This window comes from Chanodichthys erythropterus, chromosome 23, assembly GCF_024489055.1.
Source record: "Chanodichthys erythropterus isolate Z2021 chromosome 23, ASM2448905v1, whole genome shotgun sequence".
Lineage (NCBI taxonomy): Eukaryota > Metazoa > Chordata > Actinopteri > Cypriniformes > Xenocyprididae > Chanodichthys > Chanodichthys erythropterus.
In genome coordinates, this window is record NC_090243.1 from 7,657,313 (window position 1) to 7,683,232 (window position 25,920).

The 25,920-nt window shown below is 34.7% G+C and overlaps 4 protein-coding genes across 7 annotated transcripts; 2 read left to right on the forward strand and 2 right to left on the reverse strand.

Annotated features, from left to right (window-relative positions):
- LOC137013981 (cystatin-B-like) lies at positions 1-2,301 on the forward strand. Its single transcript, XM_067378053.1, has 3 exons — positions 1-686; positions 790-891; positions 1,048-2,301. The coding sequence occupies exons 1-3, from the start codon at positions 615-617 to the stop codon at positions 1,174-1,176; spliced, it is 303 nt and encodes a 100-aa protein (XP_067234154.1). The 5' UTR covers positions 1-614; the 3' UTR covers positions 1,177-2,301.
- A 1,013-nt stretch (positions 2,302-3,314) lies between these two features.
- mix23 (mitochondrial matrix import factor 23) lies at positions 3,315-6,138 on the reverse strand. Of its 3 annotated transcripts, XM_067377515.1 has the most exons (7): positions 5,910-5,957; positions 5,113-5,193; positions 4,843-4,985; positions 4,547-4,672; positions 4,261-4,407; positions 3,662-3,721; positions 3,315-3,589 (listed from the first exon to the last, which is right to left on the reverse strand). In XM_067377515.1, the coding sequence occupies exons 3-7, from the start codon at positions 4,936-4,938 to the stop codon at positions 3,539-3,541; spliced, it is 480 nt and encodes a 159-aa protein (XP_067233616.1). In that variant the 5' UTR covers positions 4,939-4,985; positions 5,113-5,193; positions 5,910-5,957; the 3' UTR covers positions 3,315-3,538. The 3 variants fall into 3 exon arrangements, with proteins under 3 accessions (XP_067233616.1, XP_067233617.1, XP_067233618.1); XM_067377516.1 differs by lacking the exon at positions 5,113-5,193 and having other exon boundaries at positions 5,910-6,138; XM_067377517.1 differs by lacking the exons at positions 4,843-4,985; positions 5,113-5,193 and having other exon boundaries at positions 5,910-6,138.
- A 143-nt stretch (positions 6,139-6,281) lies between these two features.
- Positions 6,282-11,352, forward strand: fam162a (family with sequence similarity 162 member A). The gene is made up of 6 exons (XM_067377514.1): positions 6,282-6,378; positions 6,465-6,521; positions 8,049-8,144; positions 8,502-8,613; positions 10,766-10,874; positions 10,970-11,352. Exons 2-6 carry the CDS (start codon positions 6,470-6,472, stop codon positions 11,084-11,086), a joined length of 486 nt encoding a protein of 161 aa, XP_067233615.1. The 5' UTR covers positions 6,282-6,378; positions 6,465-6,469; the 3' UTR covers positions 11,087-11,352.
- Positions 11,353-13,174: 1,822 nt separating this feature from the next.
- Positions 13,175-25,372, reverse strand: kpna1 (karyopherin alpha 1 (importin alpha 5)). Of its 2 annotated transcripts, none has more exons than XM_067377481.1 (14): positions 25,243-25,372; positions 24,076-24,209; positions 21,743-21,856; positions 21,549-21,648; positions 21,363-21,457; positions 20,643-20,774; positions 20,440-20,528; positions 20,266-20,365; positions 19,145-19,308; positions 18,537-18,615; positions 17,388-17,513; positions 17,167-17,294; positions 16,890-17,065; positions 13,175-15,190 (listed from the first exon to the last, which is right to left on the reverse strand). In XM_067377481.1, the coding sequence occupies exons 1-14, from the start codon at positions 25,355-25,357 to the stop codon at positions 15,003-15,005; spliced, it is 1,740 nt and encodes a 579-aa protein (XP_067233582.1). In that variant the 5' UTR covers positions 25,358-25,372; the 3' UTR covers positions 13,175-15,002. The 2 variants fall into 2 exon arrangements, with proteins under 2 accessions (XP_067233582.1, XP_067233581.1); XM_067377480.1 differs by having other exon boundaries at positions 13,177-15,190; positions 24,076-24,212.
- Positions 25,373-25,920: the final 548 nt, after the last annotated feature.

Below are 25,920 nucleotides of genomic sequence, written 5' to 3' on the forward strand. Positions count from 1 at the left end.
AATTTTCATTTTTGGGTGAACTATCCCTTTGATTTGTGTTTTCTGGAGATGAACGAAAGTCTCGTGTGCGGAACAACATGAGGGTGAGTAGCCTAATCAATGACAGAAATGAAATTTTTGGGTGAACTGACCCTTTGAACTATAATCTATGTTTCTCAGACATTCCAGCACTTTAGTAACCACGCCCATATGGTTTACATTTGACCAATCAAATGTTGATATTCAAATTAAGTTTTGTTATTACAAAATATCAAGACCACCCTCCATTATCACTATTTGTTTAAAGAGCACTATAGACACCAAAAAGATTTGTCCCATTTTAGCTGATGTGAAAATTGGGGGGGTGATTGAATATGAAAAGAGATATATTACTACCAAAAAGAAGATCCATTTTATGTTTAACACTAAATAATTATCATGTTTAGACATATATTTAAGCACAACAGCAGAGAAGCAATATCAGGTCTTTCTCTGTTGAAACACTCCAACCCTGTTTGGTCTATTCCTGTTCCAATGTCTCGTGATCATCAAGAAGCAGTCAGCGAACTTTCAAGTCAGTGAATCTTGAACATTCGTTCCCCGAGTGTTTTTTGTATTAACCGTCTGTATTTAAAATGTCTTTACTTTGTGGCGGAGCATCCGAGGCCAAAGATGCCACTGAAGAGGTGCAGAAAATATGCGATGAGGTTGGTAACTTTACATAGCAGAAAAACAGAAATAGTGAAGTGATGTGTCATACGTCTATATAAAGTCATAAAACATTCACTGACAACTCCCGTTTTATCTCAGGTAAAATATCATGCAGAAGATAAAGCTGGGCGAAAGTTTGACGTTTTCACCGCCAAATCTTTTAAAACACAAGTTGTTCAGGGGAAAAATTACTTCATTAAGGTAGGAAAATATAGGCTACTTATTATTTTATGAATGAACGTAGGGTTACTCTGTTTATGTAATGGGTAGGCCTATGTACGTATAAAAGCAAGCCTCATATAACGCATATATCGCAGTCCTTAATTGTTTTAAATGTTTCTAAATGATTTGTTTTAGGTGCATGTAGGTGAGGATGACTTTATTCATCTACGTGTCAATAAAGCCCTGCCTAAAGCTGGAGGCAAACTGGAGCTGCACAGCATACAGACATCCAAGGCTCATCATGATGCCATTGAACCCTTCTGAAACAAACCTCAAGAAACATCAAATCATCATAAATATTGCCCAAAATACTCATTAATCCCACATCCCAATTGATTACACTGTAAATGTGAACATTGACATCTGAAAATGAAACATGTTAACTCATTATATGACGACCTTATAACAATAATGAACATGTATTTGTTGACAAGTGTGTAAACAGCAGTGTAACTCATTGTGAATTAAGTAATCTTTTAAATGCATGTCTCCAATTGGCATAGCTGTACAATACCAGATCATTTTCCCTCCCTCACACTAAAAACATCACTTAAAGGTGCCCTAGAATTAAAAATTGAATTTACCGTGGCATAGTTGAATAACAAGAGTTCAATATGGAAATGACATACAGTGAGTCTCAAACTCAATTGTTTCCTCCTTCTTATATAAATCTTATTTGTTTAAAAGACCTCAGAAGAACAGGCAAATCTCAACATAACACTGACTGTTACGTTACAGTCTGTATCATTAATATGTACGCGCCCAATATTTGCATATGCCAGCTCATGTTCAAGCATTAGACAAGGGCAGAATGTCCGGATGTGCACAGCTGAATCATCAGACTAGGTAATCAAGCAAGCAACAATAGCGAAAAATGGCAGATGGAGCAATAATAACTGACATGATCCATGATATCATGATATTTTTAGTGATATTTGTAAATTGTCTTTCTAAATGTTTAGTTAGCATGTTGCTAATGTACTGTTAAATGTGGTTAAAGTTACCATCGTTTATTACTGTATTCACGGAGACAAGAGCCGTCGTTATATTCATTATTAAATACTTGCAATCTGTATAATTCATAAACAACTTCATTCTTTATAAATCTCTCCAACAGTCTGTAATGTTAGCTTTAACCACGGAGCACCATCAAACTCATTCAGAATCAAATGTAAACACCCAAATAAATACCATACTTACGCAATTAGACATGCTGCATGACAAACACTTTGTAAAGATCCATTTTGAGGGTTATATTAGCTGTGTGAACTTTGTTTATGCTGTTTAAGGCAAGTGCGAGCTCCGTGGGTGGGGAGCATGATAATTTAAAGGGGCCGCAGCCTAAATCGGCTCATATTTAATGATGCCCCAAAACAGGCAGTTAAAAAAATTAATAGTAAAAAATCTATGGGGTATTTTGAGCTGAAACTTCACAGACACATTCAGGGGACACCTTAGACTTATATTACATCTTTTAAAAAGATGTTCTACGGCACCTTTAACAATAATGAACATTATTGACTAGTGTGTAAACAATACCTGCAGTCAGTGCAACTCATTTTGAATGCAGGTAATCCTTTAAATACATGTCTCCATTGTGCTTTTGGCATAGCTGTACAATAACAGTTCATTTTTCCCTCCCTTACACTAAAAACATTACTTAACTCACATCTAGATATCCATGCCAATAATTCTTCATATTTTGGGCTTTGTACTTAGTGATATCGATGCAGTAAATAGTGATTTTATACTTGATTGCTAATAATGTAAAGTATTTATTTGAAATGCATGAATGGACAGTTATGTTTGTTGTTGTTGTTTTGCATAGTGGACTTTTGCATATCAAAATTATGAGTGCTATAGTCCTTGGTAAATAAATAATTAATTAAAAATGTAATCTGATTTAAATAATTTTAATCTAAAAAAATCAATTCAATGTAATGTAACTGAACAGAAACTAATATTTAGATTTAAAAGATTTTAGATTTAAATGAAAATGATTACAAATAATAAAGATTAAATGTTATAATGTAACTGAATAGAAACTAGATATTAGATTTAAACAAAAATAATTATAAATTATAATCAAAAAATATTTTAGTCTAAATAAATAGACTAAAGACTAAACATAATAATGTCCCTGAATAGAAGCTAAACATTTTCCAAATAATATTTTGTCACAGTATAAATTGGGTCTTTATACAAGAACCAGTCTTTTAAATTTTAGGATGGGGGTCCCTCACATGAGGATCATGAGGTCCATGGCTAAAACCCCCTGCTTTAACCTTTGACACTAGAGGACGTGTCAACATCTGAGGACAGATCAATAATCTTATTGTCGCTTCAAATGAACATTCATTGCTGTGTTGCAAAGCAAATAACAGACATTTCAGCAATTGGAAAACATTTCATTTTTAATAAAATCTTTTGTACAGTATTTATACAAAAAGTTTTACACTTGGGCAACAGTAGTGTTCCTTCACTGTAGAAACACAAAGCCACAGACAGAGCACGCTGGCGGTTTGTGGGATGAGAGATAGGGACGTTTGGGCTCAAAGTCCCGGCTCAGCTCCAGGTGTTGTCCTCAGAATAACTGTGTGGTTCATGTTGACAACAGAACTATCATTCACTTGATCTTAGGAGGGGTGTAGTGAATTCGGCACCTTTCATTGAAAACCTAGGGGGAAAACGGCATCAGTGACAAATGTAAACAGCTCATATTCAATAGAAGACACTCTCAAAAACTCACCTTTAGACTCCGGTCATTGACCACTTCTTCAACATTTAGCTCAGACTGCATGAGTTTTAACTGTAGGCAAATTGAGAAGATTTTAGAAGATTTAGATTTCAGCTATTTGTAAACAGACTTCCAGAGTGTTTATTATAGTATTATTAATATTTTAAATGAGCATTTATTTGTTATAATTTTAGTTTAATTGTCAGTCATTTTGTTATTTGCTGTTGTCATTTTATTTTTATTTTTAGTTTGTTTTTCAGTTTAAGTTTTTATTAATAATCTTACTTAATTTTTGTGTTTCAACAAACATATTTATATTTTATTTCAACTAATATGTGGGATGACAGAAATTAACAGAAATGTTTTTAATAGTTTTAGTTCTACTTAACCATAACCCTGATTTCAGATTATTTAAAAGGGAACCCAACAAAACCACGGATTTGAGAAGCACTTCTTCAAGCATTAAGATTCACGTGGTTCCACTTACTATCTGTTATTATGCAAGCTGTCAACCTCTAGTCTTATTATGACATTGCTTTGGTCATGAGTCAACAAATACAACTACGTAACACTAGAGTAATGGGCCCTCCAGTGGCAGACAGTGGTATTACCTTAGTTTGTTCTTTCCTGAGTTGCTTGGTTATTGACAAGTTGTCACTATCTTTTGCCCTCTCTTCACGTAACTTCCCGAGGACAGCAGAGGTCTCTGTAATACATGACTTTATTGCCTTATCTCTGGCAAGATGGGCTTCCATGAGCTGAAAAACATAGAAAGTACAAGGAAAGGGTTGGTAACTAACACATCACAGTCTATGAAAGTACACTAAAACAAGTCATACATCAAGCACAGAATTATGGGATCTCTAATAATCAGGTGCTTTATAAGGTGATACATACAGATTCATAAAGTTCTTTGCAGGTCTGTGCGGCATCCACTTTGCCAGAAAAGGACACCGTGGGCACAGTGGTATTAAGGGCATGGACAATTCTGTCATCTATGGTGCGCATCCCTTTTAATACTTCCTAGAGGACATAAGGAGAGATAGAAATACAGCAGACCATGTCAGTGTCAATAAAAATTCAACTTTTAAAGCAGCAGTCCTTAACTTTTTTTTTTTTTTTTTGGTAAAAAATTATCCAAAATCAATTTGAGCAAGTACATAACCAATCAGTGTTCAAAACTATCTCCTTACCTTAGACTGATTCACGACGGAAAGCTTGTAATAATGTTTTATAATGTCAGTGGTACTGGTAGAATTTTGCAGGAAATATGAGCTTCCGCCGTTCATTTTTGCGTCATTACGTCACTTCTGTATAGATACAGAATTCCGGCTAGCTGGAATAATTAAACGTATCATTTTGATGGCGGTTTGTAATCCAGCAAGTTTAAAATGACAATCATTGCTGACAACTAGTGCGTTGATAGACAACCCACATATACAACATTAAAAGGTAAAACTTACGGACTGCAGCTTTAAGTTGTTATCTTTTCCATTTACTGTAAGCATTGCAATCATTGTTGTTCTGATGCCTTAATTAAAACCCTAAAAATTAAGAATAATTTTCTCAATTTAAGGAATATTAATATTACTGATTACTAAATTATCTTCCAGCAAAATCCCATAACCATAACCATCATTTAAAATGTATACAATATAACTGTACACATAGGTAGTTGACAACATTTCAAGCAGAGTCCAGCAGTGTGGCATGATATAGTTTATCTAAACCCATTTTTAAACTACGGTTTTAAATTCTTGTCTAATAATTATTCATGTAGCTTTTTAAGCTCATATTAAATGGGAACATCTGGAATACCGCAGAAATAATTAAATTAATTTAAATAAATCGCACAAAATTAAAAAATATTCAGAAGTGTCACAACACCTAAAATACACTTTATCTTCAAATAAAACGCTAATGCTAAAAAGTTCACGAGTCCATGATGTCAACTACCTATTTATTACACAATACACAATATTTACTTAATAATTCTATTATAATTCTATTAATTCTGTATATTCTATTGTGTAGAAATTATAGCTCATTTAAAGCATACATTTATATTTATAAAGAAAAACAGTGTCATGTTTGCTCTGCTGCTCATTGAACCACACGACTGCGTGCAACAGACCACCGAGGGTCAGTCATTTGTACAACATTCCCGTTAACATCATAACACAGCGCTCAGAAAAATCAGTATGCGTTTAAGAATCCTGTACAACTTTATCCTGACCATTGGCAAGTTCGCTCGTTTTACCTGAAACATTGAAAAGTCCTCACAGCTCAGAACTCTACCGGGCGCCGCCATACTGTACCGAAGAGGTCCTTCGCGGCGAGGGTGTCCAAATACAGCCTGAATTATACTTAGTACAAACACGTTTCGTCTTTGACACTTACTAAATAATGTTACAGATAATTACTGAGTATTGCTCATACTATTATGGGCCAATTTAACAGAAATTATCTGATGTAATTATTTCTCACGATAAAAAAGATCAGGATTAAACGTGTGCGTGTAAAATCCACAGGCGCTCTATGGGAAATATTATTAAGAACTTTAAATATAATTCATATTATCTTATTTAACTAACTTATGCTATTTACAACTAAATTGCGATCCCTTTACATAAGTATGTCTTCAACAGGCGTTCATATGAGCTGTTTGATTGCTGCTCAGGGTCCTTCAGTCTTTCAACAGCTCCGCATGAACTCGAACTGACTTTCAGGTTAGGAACTAAACCCGGTATTGTCGTTTTGACAGGCTTTCATGGTTTAAAAACTGTCTTGTTTCTTTCATTATATTTTTCTTCAGACGTCATGATCTTCAGCATGATCAGCAGGCCTCGCGCTGCCTTTGGCACTTTAATAGGTCAGTATTTTCCATATGTTTGTTTTGTTCGCAGCATATGATAAGCGTTGGCACTGGGCAGTGGGCACAGTGGGCATTCTTCAGACACTCATCAGCACAAAACTAAGCAGTGAACACATGATTATAAACGTTTATAAATGATTATGACGTAGTTTCACTTTTCGATACTGCCGTGATTGGATTCACGAGGTTATTTAAGGATATTGCATGGACTTTTAAATAATGTTTTATCTAATATGTGAAGAGAGCCACACCTCTTGTGAATTGACTTGTTACGATTTTACAACTCTATCTGATGTCTCGGATGATTTTTCCAGCAAAATGAAACCTGAATTGTAAATGAATTCTTATTTTATTCATAAATTGTTATATATTATTAATATCTTAAAATGTAATTGTATTACATTTATAAATTATTACCAAAAATAATTATTAGTAACAACCATGGTAACTTGGTATCAGTCTGTCATAAAAAAAGAAGAACTGGAAAAAAGAACTGGAGCTCAATCTGATCCCTCTTACTAAAATTTACAATTTATAAAATACATTTTCAAAATTCAACATTTATAACTGATTTTTTTAAATAAATTATTGTATGTATGTATGTATGTATATATGTATATATATATATATATATATATATATATATATATAATTTTATATACAAATAATTGTATATTTCATATATATAATTTTATATACAAATAATTGTATATTTCATATATATAATTTTATATACAAATAATTGTATATTTCATATATGTATATATATATATATATATATATATATACACACACACACAAATATATAAGTAGAGTATCATACAGTTAAACTAAAAAAAATATATATATATATATATTTGTGTATATATATATAGAGAGAGCTTTTATAAATATATTAAGTCATACATAATTGTTTATTACATTACATAATTTTATATAATACATATAATTGTATATTTCATATATTTTTGTGTGTATGTGTGTGTATATATATATATATATATATATATATATATCTGTGGTAATTTGGTATTACTCAGTATGTCATAAAAAAGAACAATGACATGAAAAAATGTAAGTTTGTTTGAAGAAGATCCCAATAACAGTTTCACTGTAACTGGAATTTTGGCAGAAACTATAGTTACTATAGTTAAGGGGAGTCTGAGACTCTGAGTATAGTTTGAATATAGTAAATAAAAAAGAAATTTGAGTACAGTTTGTAAAAATACATTTTCAAATAAATTCTTAAATGGCTGCTCAAATGATAAGTCAAATGCTTATTCATATTAATTTCCTCATTTGTGGAACAAAAATATTTTGGACTTATAATCAGTGTGCAAATGTAACAGGAAACAGCATATTTGTGTTGTATAAACATCATCATACAGCCAAAATTGATCACCATGGCAACCTTAAAGGGACAGTTCAGCTAAAATGAAAAGAAAGTCAAACAGTCATAAAGATGATGACAGAATTGACATTTAGGCTGAACTGTCCCTTTAATAGTCCCTTTCCTCCCCACAGGTCAGTGGCGGAGAGGCGTGATGAACACAGGGAACAGAAGACTGTGCAGCAAGCCTCAAGAAGGGGCATCCGTACCCCAACAGACCCCAGAACGGGGTCAGTACTCTAAATATACATTCACTTCTACATGCCTGCATTAGAATGACGTGGCATATGACAAGACATAACACTCTTGATGACACAGCACTCGTGATGACACAGCACTCGTGATGACACAGCACTTTTTCGTGCTGAATGAAACACGTCGTTCCAGCACATTATGTACCTGCAATACATAGAAAGAATTCAAAAGCATGAAAAAACATGCATGTAGCACGCAACAGCGTAATTACAGTGTAGTTCCTGTTCTGGCTGTTCTACAAGGATCAGATTATACTGGAGGGAATTTTTTTCCCAACAGACCAACTTCTCTTCACTAATACCTTGTTTCTCATCTCTGGTTGCTGCCTTTAGCTGAACGGCTTGGGTTTAAAGTACCAGGCTACCGCCCATCGGACTGGGATAGGAAGATGCTGGTGTGGTCTGGGCGATTCAAAACCCCAGAGCAGATTCCCGAGTTTGTGTCGTAAGTGGGCTATTCCTGTTTACATTTGGAGAAACCCCCAGTTTCAGGCATGCTGCTGAATGTGTAGTTGGTTTATGAGGTCATGTGCCAGTTTATTGGTGGAGCACAAGAGCTGTCTGCTGTTCAAATGAGATTTAGTCCTAGTGTAATGACAGGTAATTAGTGTAATTCACGGTATCTGGAGGGAGATCATAGTGGGATGTGTTTGTGATGGTTAGATGCAAAACAGAACAGGCACGTCCTTTGTGACCCACCATACATACAGTTCACCATTCAGGGATGGGTAAAAATGATGATTTAAGAATGAATCGTGATATTTATTTTAACTAACCCCTAATCTTTTTTAAGTGCACGACTACTTTAAGTAACTTTGTGAAAATATATATTATGTAAAGGCCTGTTCACACAACTAGAACGATAAATATAAAGATAATTAATACAGTAACTATAATAGCGTCCACGCACCAATGGACGATAGCGCTCTGTTTATGTGCTGAGTGTGAATATGCAGTGCCACAGCAAAAGAAATCATATTTAATATGAGTTGTTTTGTGAGTTTTGTGTCTGTATTCGATGTTATGTAATAAAAAACCTACCTCAAAATAGTGGCAAGAAGCATCATGTCCTCGCGAGCTACACGCAAAAACAAACATGCACGCAAACAATGAAGCTTGATTCAAAAACAAACGGCTCTTATGAAATGAACTGGTTCGAAACGAACCAGTGAAGCCCGGTTCAAAAAGAAATGACTCTTATGAACTACCTATTTGTAGTGAATCAAAAACATACAGCGCAATGAGTGTAGACTGATTCAGTTTCCAAAATTAATAGTTTTAAAGTACCTTCTACATGGAAAGCACTTTAAAAACCAGCAGTCCACAAGTAGGATATCTATAAAGATAACTATAATAGTTCTTAAGAAATTGTATTTAATGAGTTTTTTGTGAGTTTTGAGTCTGTATTCGATGTTATGTGATTAAAAAACCTTTTACCTCAAAATAGTGGCAAGAAGCATGTCCTTGCGAGCTACACGCAAAAACAAACATGCACGCAAGCAATAACGCTTGATTCAAAAACAAATGACTCTTTTGAACTAGTTATTTGTAGTGAATCAAAAACGTACAGAGCAACGAGTGTAGACCGATTCAATTCCCAAAATGAATGACTTATTTTTTTAAGATGATTGATCAGCACTTCAAGTGAGAAAACCTGCCCTACTCTTTACTGTGTTTTCTAGGGCTGGGTATTGACACAATTTTCACGATTCGATTATGATTTCGATTCGACTTGATTCAATTTCAGTTATTTTGGTACATGGCAAATTTTCTAGAGGAAAAACATCTCTCAACTAATGCTGTAAACTACACATGTAAGCCAGTTGGTACTACTATAATAATACTGAAGGTTAAAATAACTTATTTATATACAAACACTTAAATTACACTGTGATGTTTTTATTATAAATAAAGTTTAGAATTACATGATCATATTTCTACTCCAATTAGTTTTTTTGAAATAATAAACATTTAAATCGTGGCTGTCATAACTGATTTATTCAAAAATGCATTAAATATTGAAGATCATTAAAAATGATAAGGAATATGTAACAGTGCATAGCTATATTTATCAGAATGTTGCTTTCTAGAGTTAATTTTTCTAGGTGACTAATGAGTTTCTGGTCACTGAATCTGTTTTTCTGAGGTAAATGTGACATTTTTTACAAGCTGTTTTATTGACATCTTTCCGAGGTTGAAACACTGATTGAGCTATTAAATGAGACATGATACGGATTTCAGTAAGTTGTACTGTATCTTTTAACATACCTTCAGATGTTTATTCATGTTTATTTCGTGCTGTAACTGGTATTAAAGCGGAGGAGAGGATGTTCTCATGCGCTCGTGCTGCCGCTTCTGTTTAACTGAGGCGCTAAAGCGATCAGTCACGACACATTAAACAGTGATTTAAGAATCGATATCGGTTCGTAAAAATGAGAGTCGATTAAAATCGAGAAATCGATATGTTTTACCCAGCCCTAGTGTTTTCCTTTGTAAAATCACAGCATTATATAGCAGGACTTTGTTTAAACATATATTTGTGGATGTACTATTTTATGCTAATGCATATACTTATGAAAACACTGTGCTGTTTTCAGTTTTGAGATGATTGATGCTGCCAGGAACAGAATACGTGTGAAGGCCTGCTATGTCATGATGGCCCTGACCATCGGAGCGTGTCTCGTTATGGTCATCACTGGCAAACAGGTAATAAAAACATGTGCTGTTGTGTAAATGAAATGACATCTTAGATTGCGTAATAAATGGCTGTCATATCCTTTAACCAATGTCTTTTATGACAGGCGGTAGGTCGGCATGACAATCTGACCTCTCGTAACATGGAGAAGAAGGCACGATGGAGAGAGGAAGCGCAGAGGGAGAAGGACGAGGCTGCTGCACTTTCAGAGAAAGCCCAGTGATATGCGCCCATTCAAGCTCCCAAAGCCCATCGTTCACCAACCAGTTTTTCAAATATCAAATGCCACACCACATGGGAAATCTGGTGGAGGTGGTACAGATTTTCCTCCACACAGACTTTTAGAGTAGTATATAAAATAATGATGTGAGATTATCTGTTTGACGTTTGTATATATATATTCAGAAAAAATAAAATAGTGTCCCACTGATGTTTATTTCCTTTACAACAATCCTTAGTCTCATTGTGAACTTTTGTTTTTATAAGTAATATTTTAAAGAAATACTGCTAAAATTACATGATATGAAGGTAAAGATATATCAGCTGATATTAGAAATTAATTGATCAGTATCTGTCAATATTAGATATTTATTATTTTTCTACGCAGATTAATGTAACAATATAATTTAATAAAATTATTACATTTAAAGGTGCAGCGTGTAAATTTTAGCAGCATTTAGCGGTGAAGTTGCAAACTGCAACTAACCGCGCACACCCCTCGCACAAAGCCACTAGATGACAAGCCTGCAACCATTAGCCAAGAAAGCGTAACGGCTAATGCTAAAGCTGCTGTAAAGACCATAAGGTGCGTCCCAATTTGCGTACTTATGCACTATTCTATGACGTTTTTAAGTATAAATAGTGCGAGTAGTGTGTTCACAGAAAATTCCAAAGAGAAAAAGTGCACTTTAAATAGGGGGAGGGGGTATCAGACTCCGTTGTTAAATGACAAAATAACCTTATACAATTCATGCACTACATGGATGAGTACGTAGTGCATAAGCACATAGTGTATTGCATCATTTGGGACGCAACTATAGACATTATTATGACGTCTATGGTAAAGACTGCCAGTACGCAGGAAAGGAGACCGGAGGCCATTACATGGTAAGCTGAGAGGTGCTGCATGTGATTAAGTTAGCCGTTACGCTTTCTCCAATGGTAAGAGATACAGACCCTCTCATCTTCCTAAAATAATACAATGCACAATAATACAGTTAATTCGGACATACTACATCCGCTATGTTTTTACTGTCACACGACCTACCAACGTCAACTCCATTCACAAATCCTCTCCCGTGGTCTCATGGGGTAGTAAAGTGTCCAGTGCACACTTCAGAATCTCGCCGGAAGTAGTAAGTCATCCGGGTACTTTTCGCCTACTGTTTTTCCAATTCTATGAATTCGGACATACTACTTTGTTCACATACTGTTTTTCACGTAGTATATAGTAGAGTTGTATTCGATTTCGGACGCAGTGGATCTCTGCCTCGCACCCCTCCCTTTCGGAGAAGCTACGGTGGCCGTCTGGCCGAAATGTCGTCGTCTGAGAGCAAAGAGTAGCTTTTTCTTATTTCTAACAAAGAACGGTCTCTAACGTTACTTCTAATAAACCAGACGACTACTACTTCGTGTGTATTCAACGTATTGATGCAAGCTGCCTCTAAAACATATTCAACGTATTGATGCAAGCTGCCTCTAAAACATACGATTTAAAAGAACAACACAGAGACGAAACACGCTCTGTATAGTGTTTGTCCGTTTAGGGCTGCTGTAGAAACATGGCGGCGCATAATGGCGATTGACATGGAGGGGGGACCCGCGGTGTATGTGATAGAAATGGCTCATTCTAAAGGTAATAAAAACATAAAGTTTCATTATGTAAGGTCTTTATGTACCACTGAAAACATAGTTATGAATATTGCATTTCTGTCAATTGATCCAAATTCTAGACATTGCACCTTTAATCTTTGCAAAATCTTAAACTGAATATTCATTTTTCGTACTATACATTGTTACATTAAATTATAAATTAAATTATAGCATTTAATAAACTGATTTAATGTTCTATTTTTAATCAGCGTGATAGCATTCCTGTAGCTCAAACTGTTGAGCTTGACGCTAGCAACACCAAGGTCATGGGTTTGATTCCTAGGGAAAGCAAGAACTAATGACGTTTTACCATGAATGCAATGTAGGTTGCTTTGGATAAAAGCATCTGCTAAACATAAATGTAAACATGACCTCACAATCACCATTTTAATATTGGTGCATCCCTACAAGAATGGTCTCCTAAAGCTAATGTTTTTTGTCTGCTCTTGGTTAAAATGACCAGTCAAAAGTAAAATAGCAACTTGTTAATCTGTCTGCTCCCTAATTATATAATGGGAAAAAAAGAGTGCATGGTTAAAAAGAAGGTTGAGAGAATGTGAAAATAAACATCAGCTAAAGGAGAACCTGAACCAACCATTTTTTTCCTGATTTACGCAATTCATGTGGGTCATAAAACAAGGAAATGTGTATAATACGGAAAAAGTCCAGATCCTGATGTAATGACTGGTGCTTTTGTGAATGAAGCAATGATGAATGAGTCTCCTAAAGTACCAGCAGATTTCTAATTAAATCACTTGACCACTGAGCTTCATGAAACAGCATTTATGCAAATGGCGTAACAGAGAACAGTTACACAATCTCAATACAACAGCAGTATTGAACACAAAGAGCTGGTCATCTCTTGGGAAGAATCTGACATTGAAATAAGAAAAACAAAGTAAACAATCATAGCTTTAGCTAATACCCAGTCAATTTTAAGTGTAAATTTGTTGATCAATTTTTAGTCTTCTTTAAAGTCCATTTGTTTGTCATTTTCCACCTCCATTTTTAAAAATGAGGATTATGGCACCTTCGGTATTAAGAGATTCTAACCCTCGCAAAAATACAATAAAATAAAACAGAAAACCAAACAGTACTGAACAACTTTCTGCTTTGTATTTTGTTTTATATAGTTCTAGTCGCATATGTTGTCTGAATGTGTGTGCGCATTCACCATAATTAGACATTAATATTAAAGTTTGTCTCACAAACGTCGGGAAGCTAAAGCCTTTCAGCTCAATTTTCAACAGCTTAATATGGTGCAAGCTTTGAAGGGGTGGAGTTTTCTCAGCACTCTTAAATACTTAGTGTTTTTTCTGTAAATACATCCCGATATGCAGATACGCACCATTCCTCTTCACCTCGATATCCTGAGAAGCGTTTCGGGGGCCTAAAACTGACTACAGAGGTTCAAATCTAAACAAAGGGTCTATTCTGAACGTAAAGTGCTGATGAAGATGATGCTCATGTGAAATTGTCCTCTTGAAGTATCAAATGGTTTTAATGCACAGGATACAGGACCTGTCTTTTTGTCTGTCCAGCAGTCTCAGTGAGCAGGAAGACTCCAACTCCCAGAATTCCAAAGGTGCAAATGTGTAACCCTAAAAGGAGAGGCGGAGCCTGTACAGTTCAGTCATTGTCGGAATGCACTTTCAATGCGTGTCAAAAAAGCAAGAGACCGTCTGACTGGCATCGTCAGTCAGAAAGCCCGGACCCCTTAGTCCGTCTTGTCTGGGTAAAATGGGAAGGTAAAAGTGCCTTGCCTTCAGCAGACGTCCTTTTGGCGCACAATGGCCGTCACTTTTTTTTGGGGGGGGGATGTTGGAGACATGCAAACACAGTCACACGGTCAGTCCAGTGTTTTACAATAGATGAAAAGTCAATATTGCAGTCACGTCACACGAGCTGTGCTTTCCCAGCTTCTATCAACTCATCGCTGGATGCAGTTTTCCTGAATCTGGACTGATGGGATACGCGTGCATTGAAGGGCTGAATGAAAGTTTAATGAAGGAAGTGGGAAATTTAAATCATATGTAAAAGTCTACTGATCACGTTTTCTGCATGTCGCCATCGTTCCGGACCGGGCCAATGACATCAGGGAAGTAGGACAAGAGGGGGGAAATGGGTTGACCGGCAACACACGCTCTTGTAATATCACACTCTAATTGAAATGTTCATTTGTTAAATCCTTCGCTCTCTTGGGTCAGTGGGGCGTCTCTCACCCTACAGGGTGGATTGCTTGGAGAATAAGGGAGTGAAGGGAAGTGTTAAAGTTGGAAACCCTCCATGGGAGCCTCGCACTGCTGGAAAAGGAACTGCTGCTGCTGGAGGTCAACGGCAGGTGCCAGAGCCGGATCTTCATCATCTGTGCTGAAGTAGCGCTCGATCAGGTCAAAAGCCTTTTGGTAGATCTCCTGGTTCTCATGACCCTGGAGGAACTCCAATTTGTCCAACCCTGATGGAAATCAATAGAAAAAGAAGTAAGCTTAAATTATCAAAAGTTTGTCTTTTTTAATGAAAATGTATTTTTTTATTTATATATTATTTGTCAAATTTCTTTTTTTAAATGTTTTAACAAGAAACTGCAAAAATGTAAAAATAATAGAAACATCAATTTAAAACAAACATGTGAAAACTCCTTGTGAAAATCTGATCTCCTGAAAACTCATTTTTGTTATTAATGACATTGACAAGATTAACACTGCTTGGGATTTAATGAAGCATCTGAAGACCCCAGAGAACCAATTATAGGCATTTGATCAGTTAAGGACAAAAAAAAAATATTAAATTTTTTTATTATTATTTCAATATGACAATCCAACAACAAATCATTGTTGTTATTAATCAAAATATAATTTTGGTAACACTTTGGTATGGGGAACACATATTCACTATTATTAACTATGACTTTTGCCTCAAACTCTTTACTGCTCTTTACTCATGTACTGCTCATTAATAGTTAGTATGGTAGTTGTTGTAGCATTTAAGTTTAGGTATGAGGTAGGATTCAGGGATGTAGAATATGGTCATGCAGAATAAGGCATTAGTATGTGCTTTATAAGTACTAATTAACAGCCAATATGTAAGCTAATAAGCAACTAGTTAAAAGTGTTACCATAAATTTATTTTATTTAATTATGGAAAAAATAAACAAATGAAGATATATATTACCACTGTAATACTATTGTACTGAACTATTATTATTAATAATGCTGATAATTTCATTTTCCATAAGCGCAGTAAAATTACCATACTAATATTTATTAAACTAAAAGAACTTTATTTAGAACTTTTATTTTGGCGGAAATCCACAGGGAGACCTTAAAGGGTTAGTTCACCCAAAAATACTGTCATGTATTGCTCACCTTCATGCCGTTCCACACCCGTAAGACCTTCGGAACACTTGAAGCTTCGGAGCATAATGAATCAGCGTGTCGAATCATGATTCGGATTGCTTGTCAAACCAGCAAACTGCTGAAATCACGTGACTTTGGAGCTCCGAGCCGCTGATTCGACACGCTGATTCATAACGCTCCAAAGCTTCCTGAAGCAGTGTTTTGAAATCATCGCTATATAAGTCGTTATTTGTGCAATGCTAGAGCTATGTAAACAGGTCGCGTGTTGCATTTATCCAATCAATTTCACTGACACCACAAATATGCAAATAAGAACGTTAACCCAAGGTTTCGGAATGTACAATGTGAAACGTCAGCTTATGAATACCCAGGATTAATTGTTAACCCAAGGTAAATTATGAGCCATGTAAAACATGAAGCAAAATAACCCAGGATTCCGTTTACCTGGGGTTTAGAATGACCCAGGGTAAACTATTTCAAGTGTGAAATGCCCTTATCAAATGTACGCTATAAAATATGCTAGTGTTCACGTCAAAACTGAAGTATTCTTTAGGGTTAAAGCTTCTCTTTTGCTGACAGATTTAAAAATTATTACAAATCTGGGAAGATGGTTGACACGTGTTGCGTTTTCAAATGATAAGCGACCAAATTTTACAAACTGACTACAAACTGAGCCGTTCAGAGACTATTTGTTTTCCTTGAAATTTCACATTAGTGGATCAAAATTTTCAGGTCAGAAAATATGGAAATCCATACGAATATGTAAAAATCACATTCAAAGTGTGACAGCTAACATACCATATGCCTCCTCAATGAGGGCGCAGTAGGGGTTGATTCCTCCTCCTCGTTTAGCTTCCAGCTCACCCAGTCGTAGAATGTTCTCCAAGCCATTTAGGGCCACCTGTACGATCTTTGAATCCATCAGCGTCAGGAGGTCACATAAGGGCTTGATGCAACCAAGCTCAACAAGATGCCTAAGGAGAAGATTAAAGCATTGTAATATATAGCCATCTTGGTTGCTGATCTGATCATAAATGACATGTTAAGATCAGGTTTAAGAAGTGATCTGTCACACCTGATCTGCTCAGCAGAACCGCCAGATGTGGCGTTTGTGATGGCCCACGCTGCCTCCTTTCTTGTGCGGAACTCAGCTACTTGCAGAATACTTATCAACGGGGGGAGCAAATTTGCATCCATCACCATCTACATGTTACAAAGATCAAAAGAAAGAGTGTGAGAGCGAAAAAGACACTCAAACTTAAGTTTATGCGTTGAACTGTTCAAACATGCACATACCTGTATTTGTGCACGATTCCCAGCTGTGATATTGGAGATGGTCCAACATGCCTCTTTTTTAATGGACTCTTTCGGGCTACTCAGCAGGTGGAGAAGACTTTGCAGGGCAGAGCAGTTAAGAATCACCTGTTCATGATAAAAGAAAACGACAAGTTACATCTAAAGAATGTATTAGTTACAACATTACAGCAGATGTATTATCAGCTAAGATATTGTTATTTTAATGATGTGGAAGCTGACATTATCACCTTGTTTTCACTGTGTGAATGGTGTAGCCTAGATGAATGCAGTTAGAACGCCCCAAAATTCAACATGTGTGTCGAAAGTGGACAAGCTCAAAACATTTTATACCCCGTTTGCACCTGTATTTAGCGTTGTCCACTTGTAATTGTACTGATGAAAACGCTTCTTAATACCAGATGTAAACATTGCCTTGATTACGTCAAAACTGTAACCAAGCCGTAGTGATTTTACACAACAGTTCAGTTCAATAAACGTGTTTTTGCTCTACTGCACCAATGAAAATCGTTCCAAAGCAACAGGGGAACTGTTGTGAGTCTCCAAGCAACACACAGTGGAGTTTAGTTCCTGAATGAATCAGTGTTTTTGAACAAAGCAATGATTCAATGATCCATTCATAAAGGCGGTCAACTTGATTTGTTCCTGAATCAGGAATGAATCAGTTGAATAAATGACTCAAATTTAGTTTCATATTTAAAATAATACATTTTTAAAAAATCATATTACAATATTTAAAATAATATTACATAACATAACATTAATTTCACAGCATTATTCATGCAACTATCTGCAGTGTAAATAGATCTAAATGCTTTAGTAAGATGCCGCTTTTCTGCAGTGAAAAAAATGGATTTTGTTGATTGGTAAAAGCCTATTTTTACTTTAAGCTTAGCTGAATTTATTTATTGATTAAATCTAAGAATTTGACGGTAAAAATTTATGCAACGCTCATATAAAAGGTAAAAATGCCCCTAGATAAAAAAAAAGTTAACAGGCCTAAACCAGACAAGGTACCAGCAAAAAACATCTAATTATTGTTATGAACAAAATCCCAAAAATTATTCAGATATAATTTAAGCACTATTAAGCAGAGGACATCTATAAAAAGAAAAAAGCGCAATTGTTTACCTGAGTCTGTAGGTCATCTCCTGTGACTATGTTCCCCACGGCTCTTAGAGCAGGCGAAACCACCTTATATTCTGCATGTCTGGAACACATGAAAACACCACCTCAGAAAACTGTTACTCTAAGGATTTTAAGTATCGCCAGTAAAAATTAAAACAAGAGAAGCCCTCTTAAAAGCCTAAGCCAGTGGTTCTCACCCAGGAGGGGCTGGGGCCCAATGCAAACTTCCAAGGGACCTCAAGATGACTTTAAATTAATTAAAATCATTCTAAATACAACCAATATATTTCTTATTTTAATTCAACTCTTTTTCCCTTAAGGAACCAGGGTTTCCACTGTCTTGATAATGTATATGAAGTAGCCTCTAATTTTCAAAGTGTGGAAAATGAATCAAATCTTATAACTCCAACATTTTTAAAAAATAAAAATTTTTATGGTTATGCCCAACTCTAAAACATTTTATTTGGTAGAAATTGAGTAAAAAAATAATCCCTCCCTAATCCTTATCACAAATGACTGGAAAAGTCAAGTCAACAACGGGGGGCCTTTGAATTACAAAGGTCGAGAACCACCGACCTAAGCTATTCATTATCTGTTTTTTCATGTCTTACAGCAGCAGCTCCACTAGTCTGCGACAGACTCCTGAGTCTATAACAGCCTGGATCTTTTCATTGGGACCGTCGGACAGATAAGAAAGAGCCCAGCATGCATCAGCCAAAATGTCAGTATCGTTCACAAAGAGGAGCCAGGACAGGACGCTGAGACACGGTGACACCTGCATTAAAAGACAAATACAACTTCACTTTAAGTTTAAAGGTGTGTATACTCATGTGACTTGCCCATTCCTGCAACTCTTACATTTCCACCACACAATTATACACTACAGTTCAAAAGTTTGGGGTCAGTAATCTATTAGTCTATTATGCTTACCAAGTCTGCATTTATTTGATCAAATATACAGTAAAAAAAAAAAGAAAGTAATGTTATTACAATAAGTTAAAATAATATTTCTATTTTAATATAATTTAAAAATTAAATATACTATTGTTTTAAATGTAATGTATTGCTGAATTTTCAACATCATTACTCCAGTCTTCAGTCACATGATCCTTCAGAAATCAATTTAACATGCTGATTTGATGCTCAAGTAACATTTATTATGGATGTTGGAAAAAGTATATTTTTGTGGAAACAATTTTTTTTTCCAGAGCTTGATGAATAAAAAACAAATAAATAAATAAAAACAGCATTTGATATATAAATCTTTTGTAACATTAAGTGAATCACTTAATATTACAAAACAAAATACTTAAATGTCTATAAATGTTTTAATTTATAATTAACACGTCCTTGTTAAAATATTCAATTCTTTAAAAAAAAAAAAAAAAAAAAAAAAATTGTACTGGCCCCAAACTTTTGAATAAAGATTATTAAAAACAAAACATTAAAAACTAAAGTTAATCACATTTAATATTTCAAGTGAACCTGGACATCACAACATTATAATGTACAGTATGAAAACGATGGCTCTTCATTTTGAGATTATATTTAACAGTGAGGATGAAAAATCATTAAAATGTAAAAAGAGGGGAAATAAACTTGGCATAATTAAATAATGATGCAAATAATATAATAATAATAATAATATATATATATATATATTTTTTTTTTAAAAGTTCTAATACAAATAAATTGTCTTTAATCGTAAGGAAATAAAAGAAGGTGATTTTACCTTGGCAAAATCTGGGGGTGGGTTTTTCCCTCTGCACAGGTTAGACAGAGCCCAAACTGCATTCCTCATCATAGTCAGACGATTTTGTTTAGCCAATAACCTGCAATGAGATTCTGCATCATTAGAACCATTCAACAATATGGTTGTTCTAAAACGAATGCTTGCATGACTTACTGCACTAGAGAGGGTAAAATATTGCAGTCCAGAACATAATCTCTGCACTCAGTGCTGTCACCTGCGATATTGCCTAAAGCCCACACCGCCTGCAGTGAAAACAAAGACAGTTTCAAATGACAAAATTAAACATTAGTCCTATTTCATTATACCTAACTGGATCTATATGTGCCCCTTCAATGTAAACGTGTACAGATGCTTACCTGTTCTTGTACATCCTCGAAATCAGAGCTGAGCATCTCAATGAAAATGGGCACCGCCCCAGCCTGGATGACCACACGCGTCTGGTGAGATGTTCCTGATGCGATGTTAGTCAGAACCCACGCTGCTTCAAACTGCATAGAGAAAGGACATCTATCACCATACTGCAGAAAAGCATTCACTAATGCACCATTCAGAAGCCAAGGGGATTAAATAAAGGCACCGTTGAGATTTGCAGAATATACACATTCCAATAGTGTGAGCGTGTGCTGAGAGAGATTCATGCCGGATGACTCACTGTCTCACTGATGTGACTTAGGGCCCAAGTCTGGCAAGCAGTTCTTCTGGCACTAGACTACATAGTTCACTTTAATTAGGGATGTGCACCATGACTAATTTCCATAACGGAAATTCTGTAAACGACTAGTCTAATAAACCCCCAGACGACGCATTTGAAATGGGCTACTTAAAGGGTTAGTTCACCTAAAAATGAAAATTATCCCATGATTTACTCACCCTCAAGCCAAGCTAGGTGTGCATGACTATCTTCTTTCAGACAAACAGTTATTATATTGAAATATATCCTGGCTCCCCCATTCAGTGCCATTATAGAGCTCGGAAGAGCCAGGATATTTTTAAATATATCTCCAATTGTATTCATCTGAAAGAAGAAAGTCATATATACCTTGGATGGTATTTTATATACAGCTTATAAGGCTCACCTGTAGTGTGCAGTTCTCTCTTCTTTTCAGGAACTCAACAAATCGCTCCACGACACCAGGGGTGGCAATGACCTCATCAATAGGGGGATTAGGCTCTAATAGAGAATTACAAAAATGGAATTAGCATTCTTTTATCATACATATGATTATGTAAATGCTTGAATTTCAGTCTTTGGGGTATTTCACCTTTAGATAAGAGTTTCCTAAAGCGCTGTGTGCCAATGAGCTGTTGTTCTGGGGAGCTGGAGAAGATCATCTGTATCATGTCCTCAGAAATAACACTTCCCTATGAAGAAGGAAAGACAAAAGAGAGAAAAATCAATTAACCTTTTCCAACAGTAAGTAAACACCATGATTAACTATTGTTTTATCTTTCTCACCGTGATTTGGTCCATATTGTTGGCCTGCGATTCCAGGTATCCACTGTCGGCCATCCCATCATCCTCCAGTGTTCCGTCCTCCTCCACAGTGGCCACATTTCTGCGCTTGAACAGCTGTAAGAACACACAAACTCTCAGCTCGCTGTGCTCAATAAAAATACCAACATGCGCCACAAATCAGTCCTAATGTTTCCTTCTTTTAGAGAGAGGGAAGCGAGGATTTTTTTTTTTTAATGTTTAAAAATGTACTCAATGCAGAATCTAGAAGTAAGACATTTGTAGGCATATTTGCTCAGTCTAAAATCCCCACCAGTCTGACACAGCAACATTGTACAAATAATAAAACATCAAAAATACACACACACAAACATAAAATATATATATATATATATATATATATATATATATATATATATATATATATATATATATATACATATATACATATATATATATATATATATATATATATACATATATATATATATACATATATACATATATACATATACATATACATATACATATACATATACATATACATATATATATACATATACATATACATATACATATACATACATATATACATATATACATATATATATACATACATATATATATATATATACATACATATATATATATATACATACATATATACATATATACACATATATACATATATATACATATATATATACATATATATGTATGTATGTATATATGTATGTATGTATATATATATACATATATATATATCACTACTGTTCAAGAGTTTGGGATCGGTAACATTTTTAATGTTTTATAAAGAAGTTTCGTCTGCTCACCAAGGGTGCATTTTTAATTAAAAATACAATAAAAACAGTAATATTGTGAAATATTATTACAATTTAAAATGACTGTTTTCTATTTGAAAATATTTGTAACTTATTCTTGTGTTGGCAGAGCTGAATTTTCAGCATCATTACTCCAGTCTTCACTGTCACATGATCCTTAAGAAATAATTTTAATATGCTGATTTGCTGCTCAAGAAACATTTATTGTGCACAGATGTACAAAATATTTGTGTACAATATTTTTTTTCAGGATTCTTTGATGAATAGAAAGTTGAAAAGAACAGTGTTTATTTGAAATATAATCTGTTGTTACATTTTAAATGTCTTTACTGTCACTTTTGATTGATTTAATGCATCCTTGCTGAATAAAAGTATTAATTTCTTTAAATTGTTCTCAAAAAAAATAAAAATAAAAATTCTTACTGACCCCAAACTTTTGAACGGTAGTGTACAATGCTACAAAAGCTTTGTATTTTAGATAAATGCTGTTCTTTTGAACTTTCTATTCATCAAGGAATCCTGAAAAAAAGTACACAACTGTTTTCAACATTGATAATAATAACAAATGTTTCTTGAGCAGCAAATCATCATATTAGAATGATTTCTGAAGGATCATGTGACACTGAAGACTGGAGTAATGATGCTGAAAATTCAGCTTTTCCAACATCCAACACAGAAATAAATTACATTTTATATTATATTCCAATAGAAAACAGTTATTTTAAATTGTAATAATATTTCACAATATTACTGTTTTTACTGGGTTTTTTTAATTAAATAAATGGAATCTTGGTGAGCAGACGAAACTTCTTTTAAAAATATTCAAAATCTTACCGATTCCAAACTTTTGAACGGTAGTGTGTATATATTATATATGCATTAAATCAATCAAAAGTGACATATATATATATATATATTATATATTATATATATATATATATATATATTTATATATATTATATATATTATATATATTATATATATATATATATATTATATATATATATATATATTATATATTATATATTATATATATTATATATATATATATGTCACTTTTGATTGATTTAATGCATCCTTGTGCTGTATATATACATACATACAGCACAAGTGTTTTAATATTGATAATAATAAATATTTCTTAAACACCAAATCAGCATATTAGAATGATTTCTGAAGGATCGTGTGACTGAGAACTGGACAAATTATGCTAAAAATTTAGATTTGCCATCACAGGAATACAATTACACTTTGAAATATATGAAAATAGAAAACAATTATAAGTTATAACAAGACAGTTATATTAAATTGAAATAATATTTAATTTTTACTGCATTTTGATCAAATATATGCAGCCTTGGTGAGCATCCTTCTTTCAAAAATACTAAAAAAAATAAAAAAAATCTTACTGATCCCAAACTTTTGATATTTATAAATAAAAAGTAAAATAAAATAGAATAACAGAAGCCACTCTCATTTGTCAAATTCTCTTACTTGTTCATCTTTCTTTTGTTTGCGAAGTTGCAGGCCTTCCTCCTCCCTCCTCCTCCTCATCTCATCTGTGTTGAGGGATTTGTTTTTATAGCTTTTGAGACGTGCATTGTCCTTCCCCTGACTCATGATGTTGCCTGCTGGAAAGACACAATCAAAGCAAGATGAGTACAAGAGGAATCACCAAGACTCATTAAAATAGTTGCTTGATCTCAGCTAGACGACAGGTTGACAGACCTCCTCAAAAGATCATTTAATGTCACTTGTTTTCATCAGCTGTGGACAAGTACACCAATCACAATGCCAGATAAGCATTCACATCCACCATTTGTGACATAACTAATCTGACAGCAGCGAAAATACAGAATATGAATGCAGTCAGAATCTGGAACATACTCAAATGACCTTGTCAGTCATTTCAAATGATGGCTTAAACCAGCAAACAAGTATTTGTAGAGGTTTGGGGTCAATAATATTGTTTAGCCACATTCTGGATATTTTCTGTCACATAAAAAAGCCACTTGCAAATAAAATCAAGGCTACAAAACTATCACTTAATGTTGCAAAAGATCTTTTTGGGGGGATATTTGGCTTATTTATCATATTTAACAATATTTCAGACAACTCAGAAATTCAAAGCAAATGACTTAATGTACAATGATGAATCAATCGGGGAAATATTGTGATATCTATTATTTAAAAAATGTACCCTATTTCTCATTTGATTTAATTCATATAAATAAGATAATAAGAAACAGCCAGAATGTAACAGAGCTCCCCATGGGCAGTGGCGCTTCAGCTCGCAGTGAGGGAGCGACTGATCCAATCATCTCCACCTAAAAACACCCCGCTAAACACACCAATCCAACCGTACATGGCGCCTATGAAGCGGAGACGGTCGATTCAAGTCAATAAAATATAATTTTAGGTCCTCACAAGGTAGTGATCATCGATTGAATAGCAGGTTTGTTTGGTATCGTCTTAACGCCAGACTCGCCTCTCCCTCCCAGATCTGCGCAGCAGCCTGTTAGCTCCCCTGCTAACCCACCCAACAAGGTTGTCCGACTGCTGCCTTATATTTGAGTTTTAACGTTTTTATCTTTTCAATTTAACCTCATATAAGCGTAATAAAACCATTCACACACAAATAATCCACAATGGCGCACTGACCTGTCAAAAAAGTCTCGTTTATCCCTGCGTCGTTTAAGCTGCTACTGTTCAGCCTCCGCCGGTATAGTGATACTGCGCATGCGCACTGGCAGAGGACATCGTGTGCGAAGCGCATGTCTGGTTCTCGGTGTTGCCAGTTTTGTGTAACCAACGGTTGTCATGTCCACTTTTAATAAGAAACATTGGTCTTTTTTAATAAAGGCGTTTGTAAACATGGGCAGTAGCAGGGTGCAGGAATTTTTAGCCTCTTTACAAACAATAGTTTGACTTGGTAATGCTTCATGACCTCCATATCACAATAAAGTTTAACTGAATAAGGCCTACTGATCGCACATGTCAAGTCAATACTTCTGTAAAGCAGCTCTAAAAAGACAATAGTGTCTGTTCAGCTGAAAAAAAGCTGTTTAGCTGCTTTATAGCTGAATTGAACTGAACCAAATCAACAATAAAGTGATATAATAACAATGCATAGTTCATCAATTATGAAATTAGTTCATTTCAGCTTTAAAGTAGCTCTGGGGAAAACAGTGATGTCATCAAATAAATAAAAATGTTTTAACAAAAAATGATTAAGAGATTGCTCTTAATTGGAGATTGTGCTTTGGCTAAGGGCGTACATATTACGTGTGTTTATGTGTTTGTTTTTTTATGCTGTATTGCAGGGATAGGCAATGTTGT